Source organism: Haliotis cracherodii, unplaced genomic scaffold (genome assembly GCF_022045235.1).
Source record: "Haliotis cracherodii isolate W230 unplaced genomic scaffold, xgHalCrac1.p SCAF_9, whole genome shotgun sequence".
Taxonomy (NCBI): Eukaryota; Metazoa; Mollusca; class Gastropoda; order Lepetellida; family Haliotidae; genus Haliotis; species Haliotis cracherodii.
The window spans coordinates 25,582,542-25,594,989 of NW_027266343.1; the positions used below are offsets into that span (position 1 = coordinate 25,582,542).

At 39.3% G+C, this 12,448-nt stretch overlaps 1 protein-coding gene across 1 annotated transcript in view; it reads right to left on the reverse strand.

Moving 5' to 3' along the window:
* Positions 1-12,448, reverse strand: part of LOC139452658 (tyrosine-protein kinase receptor torso-like) — a 381,001-nt gene that overhangs the window by 280,230 nt on the left and 88,323 nt on the right. The window contains exon 4 of the mRNA XM_071234197.1: positions 11,450-11,528. Coding sequence (XP_071090298.1) covers positions 11,450-11,528 — 79 coding nt within the window. The remainder of the gene's footprint in view (positions 1-11,449; positions 11,529-12,448) is intronic.

A 12,448-nucleotide genomic window follows, 5' to 3' on the forward strand; every position in this document is an offset into this window, starting at 1 on the left:
AGGGAGAAACGTACTAGCTACGACTGTGTATAGTTGTAATATAGCCGACCCTATCGTTTTAGTCATGGTAGCTCCCAGTCTAGACTCATAACGCGCGTACAGTTTTTTAATTTCTTTGTCAATCATGTTATCAATTTTTTCGATGGTATAATTTTCCCCAAAATATTGGGAACATTTTCCACCGGCTACCAAAGCCGCCAGTTTATCTGTCATAGGTTCTGGCTCATCTTTGCGCATTTGTTCGATGAGTTCGTCGCATTCCATAATGTAATACCTAAGGCGATATTTAAGTCTAACATAATGGAATATGACATATCCAATACAGCCCGTAATAATAAACTGTTGCGAACAATTGAGGATTTCAAGCCACATTATGTCATAATAACAGCTAAATTTCCATTATGCTTCGTTGAAGCTAACAGTTTTCTGACTTTATCTAGTTCGAGCTTGGTATAAATAACATCATTTTAGCGTAAACATTCCTCGAATGAATCTTGGTCTTTGCAATGAAACAGGGCTACCCATTTGGTCTGCTCTCTAAGATCTTTCATGACAGAGTTGTATTTTCGAGTAAGTACCAAAACGCTATGCTGAGTATGCCGACCAGAGAATGCTAAATATGAAAGCATATCTTTCTTTTTGGTTAGTTCTTTACTCTCACTGACAATCATCTATTACGAAAAGGGTTGATTCTCCTTTGTATTTTTCGTGACATACTCGTAAACAGTCTTGTAAACAATCACCAGGATCAACTCTGTGTACCCCATCGTAATTCATTAACCAATCTCTCGATAGGTATATTTTATTAACGCTTATAGTCGGGCACAGAATAATAATATGATCGAAAACGTCACGATAATGACTTTCTAAAATATCTAGAATAAAAGCTGTTTTTCCACAACCCGTTTTCCCACAGATGATAGCGCAGTGCGGTTCTTTAGGTAAAAGATTATTAATAGATTGCTTGCACAAATCATCCATTCTGTATATATTAAGTTGCGCATCCATAATCACGTACAAATATATGTTTAATTTACCAGCTGATTCCTGGAGCTTCGTTATCTGTATAGTGACACCCTCGCTGGCATTTTCTATTCTCCTCCCACTGCCGTGTAGTTGGTCATCGTCCATTGTTCGCATGTCGAACCATAGCGCGTACTTCGTGGTGTGGTATTCACCAATCGATACACCCCCGAGAGACCGCGTTAACTTCTGGGCTTTGTTTTATAGAAGGGAGTTTTTCAATCTCATCCCATTGTTGATACGCTAGCATTCCTTGACTATATAGTTGATTAGAAACGCCCTCGATAGTCAGTTCTACTTTTGTAATCTTGGGATTGTAGAACTTCTCGGTATTTCTTTTAAATGCATCGGAGGTGTCCTCGAACACATTAAAATACCCTTCAACGATCTCGTGGGGACGTTTAGATTGATATTCCACCTCGTATCTTTTTGTTCCTCATGATCTTTCGATGTCGAAGCACGCGATCGTACAAAATGGCTAAACTTCCAGTATACTGGTTACGAATTTATCTGGCTAATTCAGGATCTGTTATCATATCATACTCCAGCGAGATATTGTCAATGGAATAGCTAGCATCTTCAGTAGCTCTGATAACTATACCATAGTCATTAAAAGTGAGTTCGTATTCTAACCTATTGCCTAGGGATGCTTGATAAAAGGGTATGTGGGAATCTAGTAATTCAAAGTCTGGCGGAATATAGAATCGGTTACCTAATGCGCCGGCAACAGCGAGATCTTTTACGACGGTATAATCACCATTTTCAGCACCCACACGCAGTCTCAATGTGTTCCGATTACAAATACCTTGGTACTGTAAGTTTTCCCACTCTTTATCCGTTCTCCAGAGATCCATGTGACAATAGTATACATTGCTATCGTCGATACTCAAAACCTCATAAAAGCTAATTTTAATGGCGTTTTTCTTAACGATAGCACGACCTATGTTCTGAACAGGCTCCCTGTTAACGTCCTGAGAAGTCAAACTAATCGTAAATGCTAGTCGGACAGTTCCCGGAACTAACACATCGAGTGCACCTAGATTAGGAAAGCGAACCAGAAGCGTTTGATTCTGATCCATGGTACTAGGGTTATTAGTTATAGGTACAGACTGACGAATTGCTTTGCCCCCTTATGGATCCCAAAGTCTACGTTGTGGGTTTAACTTGCATCCGTATTGCGAAGACATTGTTATATTGAAATTATGTAACCTTATGTTTAATATAAAAATGCATGATTTTAATCTAGATGACTTTGATAACCCTAGTACAATTGAAGAGGGTACTGATGAAACCAGCTTTGGTGGCATGAATCTTAGCGATGAACTTTTACAATTAACCGTTAATGATTATTACGATACCTTTAAAGATGTTAGCCCAAGTGTTCGTGACTATTCAAAGTTTGAATTATATGATAAAGGAATATTGCGAATACGCGGTGAACCTGATATTGACCTTCTGCATTTTCGTACTTGTAAGCCCCTACCTTTGTCTACTATAGATGCTAAACACGGTATCAACTTTGTTTGTGATGAATTAGGTTTTGTAGACTACTCACGACGAGAGAAACTTTCCACGAAGACTACTAAGGTTCTTCGGACTGTGCGAGAAGAACTCGGTAACATAGATAATTTGGAAGAAAGCTCGAAGCTGGCCTCGGACGGACTTGGAGAAATCTTGGAAACCTACCAGGATAATTCCACGGTCACAGAGTTCAGTATTAGGGAATTACGAGGTCTTGACAAGGCAATGCAAACAATGCGGAGAGAACTCATCAATAATATAGCCAAGCTATCCGAACTCGACAAGCATATGGCTTATGAGTAAACAAAACTTGAACAGGCGGGTGATGAATTCAGTAGACGATGCGTTGCAGAAAGATTGTGTAACTTAGAAGATGAAAGATACGCCTGCCTCGAAGCTGCTTCCAGTAATAGAAAGGCACTTCGTTCACAAATCCGTCGAATTCGAGAAACTATCGATCAAGTCCTCAACGATGACACTACACTGGCCGATAAAATTAAAATATTGTTCAGAGAACAACTTGGCTTAGTCAAAACTTGTGGGCACTGATTGTATCAATTGCCGGGCTGTTGTACGTATCCGCTAAGAACTATTTAACCAAATCATGAGTAAACCAGCCGCGACTCCACCCACTACAAGCGCTGTTTTTTCATTGATATGTTGTTGATTTTTAGCGGCAATATGCGGTGGTACTTGTGGTTGTGCGTTAGCAGATGTGTTAGTAGATATCTGTGGCTTGACTATTCCCATTTCGCCTGTGTTTGTTTGCGTTATTAATTCGGTGTTAATATCTGAATTTATACCTGTTTTTTGTTGATCGGTAGCAATAACAATTTTATTATTATAGCCTATCACTTGACCGATCTTAAGTTCAATATTACTCGGCGACATGTATAGTCCCGGCACATAAACGTAGTCCACTTTGGATTGAGCGTACTGTAATACATCTTGATAACGTTTTATAGAAGATGGTATGTCAGCTGGTGAATTAATAGCATCCACCACATTTGCGACAAACTGTTTTTGTGCATCAAACGCCGTTTCAGAACCAATAATGGACTTTCGTGTTTGCGATTGTGCACCGAGAATTGCCCATACATAAGTTCTTATTGATTCATTAACTCTTACAACTCGTGGCTCTGTAAAATTATTTTCTGTTTTATCAATAAGAAATTCATTCCAAGTGTTTGCGGTATCGTTCAGTTGTAATAAAAGCCAAACCACCCTTAAAACTCATAAGATCTCCTCTCCAATCATTACTCGAAAGTTCCCAGCCATGATTAAGATTATGCAATATTACAAAAAGATTGTTTTTCTGTAACAACTTATATGGATCGAATGGTTGATGAGTTTTTTTAACTAAATCATCGCTTTCTTCTTTAACCATGGTTAAGTCCTTTAATACGCCAATCTTTACTCGTAGAAATATTAAATTCCTGACAAATACGTTGATACGCGAACCTATTGTATGGATTATTTAATGCATTCCATGCTCGATCCTGCGGTAATGGGGCACTAATTTCTTTAAGTATACGTCTAATCTGATAGTACACGTGAAATGATAAAACAGACTTATTTAGTGCAAATCCTGGGGCATAAAGAGATACACCACATCCTGTTGTGGCACATCATATGGCAAAGTTTAACTGATTCTGCCAAAATTGCATCGGATTGTGAAACCAATCGTGCACCATTTTATCGCTAGTTGCCGTGAACCTGTATTTTTCAAAGATATCAGGGAATTCAACAACAAAATTAGCACTAAAATCAACTGATTAGTAATGTAAGTTGATTTCAAATTTAAGTTATGATATAGTATCATTGTATATTTAATATGTATGTCACACTCCCGGGAATAACAAATGGTCAGTCTATTGAACTGCTTCATACTATCGATAACTCGGATGGACAACTTGAAGTCGCTATCTGTGATGTAACATATTACCCACAGTGGACCAATATAAGTACTGCAAGAGGTAATAATAATATGTTTATATATGGTGTAGGCATGTACATTATACCTGATGTGTATTACAGCATATGCTCACTCAATGATGAAATTTTTAAAACTTTGGGACATAGTCTCACACAAAATGAGTCGAATGGGATGCTGATTTTTAGAGCTGGAGAAAAGGGGGGAGTAAAGCTTCTCCCATACTTAGAAGTTACACTTGGATTTGAAAGCGGAGAAGTAATACCACCCGGCAAAACATTGCATGGAGTTATATTACCCGATTTAGTTCCCTATAAAGAGTTGTGCATCCTTCTTGATCAGATCAGTACAACGGATAATATTCAACTCGAAAGTCCTTCAACTCTACGCAGAGCTGTTCCAGTCAAAGATGAAAAATACAATAGCGGTAGAACGGAATCTTTCTCATCATTACAATATAAAAAAATAAAGCGGGGTATTATTTCAGATCTCAAAATTTCTGTATTAGATGTAACACACCAACCTGTACATATAGGATACTTGAGTGTAAAAGTAATGGTTGATTCATCAGGCCCTGGAACACTCAGACAATGTAATACAATTGCGCTTTCCGATCTTGGAGACACAGAAGGATTCGGTAAACCCGGTACCGATGGTAAGTTATACGCTTTACACTTACAAGATAATGTATGCAAGCGGAAAGAAGTTACATTCACAGGTAATCTAGGAGATTTAAGTGATGTCGACGTTAGTAGACTCCATAAAAACACTTCATACAATCTCACTCACATCGATGATAATAAATGGACTATGGTCGAAGCAAACATCGAGTGGCTACTGAATATCGTCATTACCCCACCGTATGTGATGACGGGTAAGGCACATAATTTAACAAAGATAATAAATAGTGGGATCATACTCGGGGCTTATATCCCATCAAAACGAAAAAGTGTATTAGTCTCTCCCCTGCCAGAAAACCCAGGTCATATGTTATGTTATTTCTACACTTATTATTGAAGTCTTTTTCGGAGATGCACCGGAAAATGCCTTCGAAATATTACCAGGTCTATCGATTAAATGGCTTAAGAAACATGAGCGTCGACGTTGCAGTATTATTCATATTGGAGCATCACCCATTGCAATCCTTGAGGGGGTCCAAATTATTAAAAGTGACAGCATTTTTCTTACTAAGATATTCTATCCGTATAATATACATTTGATAAGGTTGATGTATACTCTCAAAACATTTAAGCAAGACCAATTAAAGACTATTATATGACCGTAATATACACTATGAGTTTATATCCGGCGCTCGATGAAAAGATGGATACTGTTGATGGATTTCGATTACATCAAATAAGCGACATAAAACATCGAATAGAGAAGGAGAGGGAGTTGAGACTTGGATTGTATAAAAAGTATCGCAGAGCCCTGAATGCTCTCGACGGAGATGACACCGCGCTTTTAACAGCTGGCATGGGACTCGGTGTAGCAGGTGTCGGTTTACTATCAACTATAATCGCCGCGCCTATCGTACTTGGCATGCAAATAGCGGCTGGAGTCGCAGGACTGGCAGGAATAGCGATAAAATTCATTTCTCGTAGGTTGCAAAAGAAAGCATTAAAACACGATAATATTCGGATACTCGCCAAAGCAAAGTTGAACAACATTGAGGATCATATTTCAACAGCAATGGCTGATTGTAAGATATCCGAGGAGGAGTTTCGTTTAGTGCTGTCAGAACTCACCAAATACAACGTAATGAAGCAGGAGATTCGATCCAATTCTCGTAAGACCAGTGGTATTAGCGAAGACGAGAAAAAAAAGTTCATAGAACAGGGGAGACAACAAGCGCGTCAATTATTCGGTGCCAAAACCAAAGAACTGGTTGGAGATTAAAAATAGATTGCTTCCTATCATTAGATCACATTTAGACGAATGCTTACATAAGTATATAATAATGGAAAATTACAAACCAACAAAGGAAGAACTCGAAAAAGCTATTGAAGCATTTATGCTCAGGGACAAAATTATCAAATGGAGAGAATTACCACAAGGTATATATTATATCAGTGATATCAAACCAACCAAATACGGTCATCAATTGTTTCTTTCCAATTACCAAGAAGAGTATATAGTCTGGTCTCTTAGTAAAATGAACGAAGAACTTAGTAAAAATGTTGAATATGACTTTGTTAAAAATAAAAGTATACGTATTAGTAAAAATTATAGAGATTATTTTCATTACAATTTAGTTTAGTCTCATCATTGTTTTTGTACTAAAAATTCCCTCTATGGTATCATTGATTGGCTCCAGGTAGTGGTGAGCTAGAGCCAATTTAACTCATGACGATTGTTGAATCGCATCATCGCATTCCATCTGTAGTAGCAGTATAGGTATATAAATCTGGCTCCAGTTGAAGTGGTCCAGAACCCCCATTTCCTATACTACTCAATACATACTTGGAATCATACAGTTTAGGTAGTCAATTGATACTCGGAAACATGTTGTTTAGGTATAGTCTGGAAGTTAATTTAAGTTAAGTTAATATTGTTTACAACAATATCTGAAAAACTATTGGACCTACTCCAGTCAAAGTTGGTATGAGATTATTAAACAGTTATACATAACTGGATATTACATTTAAAGATAATCGGTGCATGAATAAAAATCTGTCTCTTTAGCTATCACTTTATTTCATCAACAACCAGACCTGTTCGTCACGGGTGGAACGAGCATTCATTGTAACAGCCATCTGCATAATGCTACCCCTGCGTCACAGGGCCATATGACACAGTTGAACCAATCAACTCAACTCAATAGGTTGCATGGGAATCACGCACGCACGAACACGGTGTTAGCGTTGGGCGTCTCAAGCAGTTATTTAATAATATTTATCCAATTATTTTTGCATTCTTTTTCAGGTCTGTGTTATTGACTTGAATGTTTCATTCCTTGCCACATTATTATATTTCGTGCATCATGTTATTAGGTGTAATATATCATACGTAATTATTCATTTATCATTGCTTTGCGGTTTGGAAGAAAATATTTTAATATTTACGTAGATGATTTGAGACTCTCGGTGCTGTTTCGGGTGAAAGAGAATCAAATTCTGAGCCAAGAATTGCTCAAATTGGACAAGATCCGATTACAACATGTACTACAAAGCACGAACCTGAAATTCGTAGACAATTCCTAGAAATTATTTGATAAACAAATTTTTTATCACGAACTACAAGAATGTTTGGGAATCAAAAAAGATATATTTACGATTCTTAAGAAATGATTAAGAATATGTACAAATATGTAAGAATTCATATCCGTGGTAATTCGGGCTATTACATGTCGTAGTGAAACAGGGGTATATGTATTGCACTAATCTTGGTCCCACGAAATGCCCTCTCGTCAGATTCGGAGTCTGTGCGGTCACCTAAATGAACAACAACAGGCTGGACAGTATCTGGTCGGATACAGTCTTGTTTCCAATACTCTTCCTCAACTTTGATAACATGTTAGACACAAGTTGCCCAACGTACATCTGTAATTTCTCCCATCCCTTTCAAGACAATCTGCTTGACGGCGGCAAGCTTGAAGGTCTTATTTTGCCGTGCGACCATATTTTTCAAATCACCCCAGATTAGTTTGATGGGATTCAAGTCACAATGGTAAGGAGGAAGTCTAAGCACTTCATGACCGTGTTCTCTCAATATGTTGTCAATCAAATAAGAGGGCGGGGTTTTGTTCTGAAGAACCAGTTGGTAGAAGTCAGTTTTTTTGTCTTTCATGGGCTGAGCAATGCGGTTGTTGTCCAACCACTGATATATTTCACCTTTGGTGGAATATGAGGTTGAACAACGGTTAATAGGATCTCAACAACTGTGATAGGGAGCATTGTCCATAACCACCAAGGATTTATCGGGCAGTGCTAAGAGGAGCTGCTCCTCAACATACGCAGTGAAAACCTGACTATTCATCTCGGTATGGTAGTCTCTGCCATCTGTAGATCTTGATTTGAACACTAGATCACACCCAAGGAGGAAACCTCTGTGGGAGCCTGCATAGAGGACAATCAGGCGCTCCCCTTTACCAGGGGGGATCTTGTGCTGTGGATCTCTGGTATCTGGGTGAGACCATTGGTAAGCCGCTGTGTGGCAGGCGTTAACCCAGGTTTCGTCCAAATAGACAGGCACATAGCCTTCTTCTCGTTTCTTTTTAAAAATGCGCAAATAATTTATACGCAAATGAATGATATCTGGTCGTTCACACATTGCTAGTTTCGACCCTTTCGTCTTTTGGTACTGATATCCAAATTTAGAAAGGAGTTTACAAATGGACCATTTGGAAATATCTTAGTCATGATCTGTAAGGAGAATTTGTTTTAGTGTTGAAATAAATTCATTTTCTCGTGTTAACCGCCGAATCACGTCCCTAACAACTTTCTTATCAAAGGAATCTAACTTTAATTTCCTATCCTGTTTTGAGATGCCCCCTAAGGGATGTGCAGTGGAGCATGTGTTTTTATGAGAGTTCAAAATCTTAACTACGGTTTGTTTGGGAAGCTGGGACGCATGAATTGTTCTTTTCATGTACTTTGAAATGTCAAAGAAGGGCGAACGTCTTTCACTTTCAACCTTAACGTATTCAAATATTTTAACAACGAAACCTTTCGCATCAGCAGAAAGATGCTTGCGCTGAGACATCATGAAATCTAATGCTAACACCGTATTCATGCGTGCGTGATTCCCGTGCAACCTTTCGAGTTGAGTTGATTGGTTCAACTGTGTCATATGGCCCTGTGATGCAGGGGTAGCATTATGTTGATGGCTGTTACAATGAATGCTCGTTCCACCCGTGACGAACAGGTCTGGTTGTTGATGAAATAAAGTGATAGCTAAAGAGACAGATTTTTTATTCATGCACCGATTATCTTTAAATGTAATATCCAGTTATGTATGACTGTTAAATAATCTCATACCAACTTTGACTGGAGTAGGTCCAATAGTTTTTCAGATATTGTAGTAAACGTCGGTACCTTAAATTAACTTCCAGACTATAGTCAATTAATACTTAAAAACATGCAGTTTAGGTAGTCAATTATTACTTGGAAACATGTGTTTAGCTAGTCAATTATTACTTGGAAACGTGTTTAGCTAGTCAATTATTACTTGGAAACATGTGTTTAGCTAGTCAATTATTACTTGGAAACATGTAGTTTAGGTACTCAATTTTTAATGGGTGTTTACCTTTTGCCTTGTAATAGGGCATATGTCTTGACCTTGTACCTTTTAAAAGGCCAACATAAAATAACCCATATAATAACATCGCTAGCATATGACATGACACAGTGGGTGCACGAGAAATGATGTAATACACTGTGCACTTCGCTGTCGTGTTGCTCATTGCATTCGTCCATGACGTGACATGCTTCCCGTGATGTGTCCCACTGGCCAGGAAAACTTTCCCACACTGCTGGGATGGTCACTGGGATGGTCACTGGGATGGCACACACAAGAAGAAGTGAGGACTTCCAGTTTTGGCATGCTTGAGAGTCTAAGGAAGGAAGTTACTATTAGTGTCACAACTAAACTAAGCGGTAAAAGAAAGTATAGGTTGGCAATTTGTAATTTTCCTAAAAACAGCGATAACTAGTGGAAAGTGGGTATTGGGAATATGACTGCCCAGGAACAGGTACAAAAAAACACCTCACGCAAACACGCCACAGTGCGGTGCCAAAAAAATGGTGAAACAGGTTTCCAGTCTGTGGCATAAACCGCATGTGCATGTTAGCTGTATAAATGCGTTCATCTGCAGGATATAACCACACGGGTATAAAGCAAACAAAAGAAATGCCACGACAGTCACAGGAGCACAGAGAGAGAGCCATCGGTATGGCAGAAATGGGGGCAACACAGGTCCAAATTGCCAGAAGGTTTGGTTGGACACCATTGACAATAGCCAGGCTGATTCAACAGTACAGGCAGACAGGGAGGACACAGGACAGGCCTAGAACTGGACGACCCCGAGTGACAACACCACTGGAAGATGGTCAGATACGGCTCATTCACCTGCGAAACAGATTCGTAACGGCGACGGCAATGGCAGCAACAGTATTGGGACATCCCATTAGCCAACGTACAGTACTAAGACGACTTCGTGCTGCTGGAATCCGAGCGTATCGTCCTTTCCGAGGAATGGAACTGACTGCTCAACATCGACGCCTGAGACTGCGATGGGCGAGGCAGGTTCGACGCTGGCAAGTGAGAAATTGGCGTCGAGTGCTGTTTACTGATGAAAGTCTGTTTAACTTGTTTCGAAATGACGGCAGAGAACGAGTTTATCGACGCAGTGGGGAATGTTTGGCTCCGGCGTGTATTCGAGAGGTCCATCCATTCGGCGGAGGAGGTGTCATGGTGTGGGGCGGTATTTGTGGAGATCAGAAGACTGATTTGGCGATTATACAGGGAAACCTTAATGCTGTGCAGTACAGAGACCAAGTGTTGGAGCCAGTTGTGCTTCCGTTCTTACAAAACCAACAGCAGGGGACATTGTTTCAACACCACAATGCCAGGCCCCATACTGCAAGACTGACTCGGAGCTTTCTAAACCAGCAGAATGTTGACGTTTTGCCCTGGCCTGCCCAATCACCCGATATGAATCCTATTGAACATCTGTGGGACCATCTTGACAGACAGATTAGAGCACGCATTCAGCCTCCCGTCAACAGACAAGAATTGCAGCAGGCCCTGAGAGACAAGTGGCAATGGATTCCAGTCCATGTCAACAGAAGACTGACGTCATCGATGAGGCGGCGTATCACAGAATGCATTGAGGCAGCTGGAGGTCATACACGCTATCTGTTGAAAATTTGAAGCCATAATACATATTTCTGGCACTGACGTAATAGAGGTTTTGTATTTTTAGGAATTATCACACAAACATGTGCACAAGCAAAATACTTCTCTACTCACCAATCATGTTTTCCTTTCCTTTCCTTTCCTTTAGCTTTTGGTAGAAGAACTCACAACTGGAATCACAGATACTGGTCTTCTACAAACATCCACATGTCAAAACATAAGCTCAAATTAATGTCATTCCATAAACAAATATAACAGCACAATGTTCAAGTGTAATCTCAGGTTATGGATACTGTTTGTTATTGTTAGTTCATATCAAAAACAAGAAAGGAAAATCCTGCAAAACAGAAGCATTCCCCTCACCACCTTTTCCTGAATACCCAAAAAGTTTTCCACCATTTCACTTTACCAAATTAGGTGATAGATGGCCTCAGCAATATGTATCTATATTCATTATTGATCCTAGATGTTATCTTTTGCAGTACACTGGTTAGAGAAAAGAAACAGTTGTCTGGTTCAATTACAGTTAACTTCTGTTTTGAGAAAATGCATGCCTAACTGCAAGAAAATTTTAAATTGAAACCATTGTAATGTTACTATAGCACATATTTACATATAGTCTGCATTACTGTTTGTAAGTCTATAAATGTGTGAATGACATTTGATATTACCTTGACAAATGGTAAGTGGCAAGTAAAGAAGTGTTTACGTTATTAATCAATGAAAATGTTTTAAGAATCATAAATTAAATATTCAATGTTTTGACAGTAAAGTTTCTGGTGGCCATGACATTCTTTGGAGGTCACCGAGAATCTTCTCAAAAGAAGATGACTACCATGACTCATTCTCATGCCCTGTCGATTATGATTAGGGGTAAACACAAGACAAGGTCCCATTCCAGTGGTTGGTAAAATGTCATGAATGGACCTGCCCAGTCCAGTTCTAACTCCTATCCAACTGACAATGAAGTCCACACCGGGTGTGAGTAGGCAATCCTGGGCTGACCCAACAGCCGTCTTACTCCTGTCACGGACAGTGACACATTACCTGTCAATAGTGAGAATGATCTGATCTTCACATCCCATGCTCTTCACTCCCTCTTTGTGGCTGAAC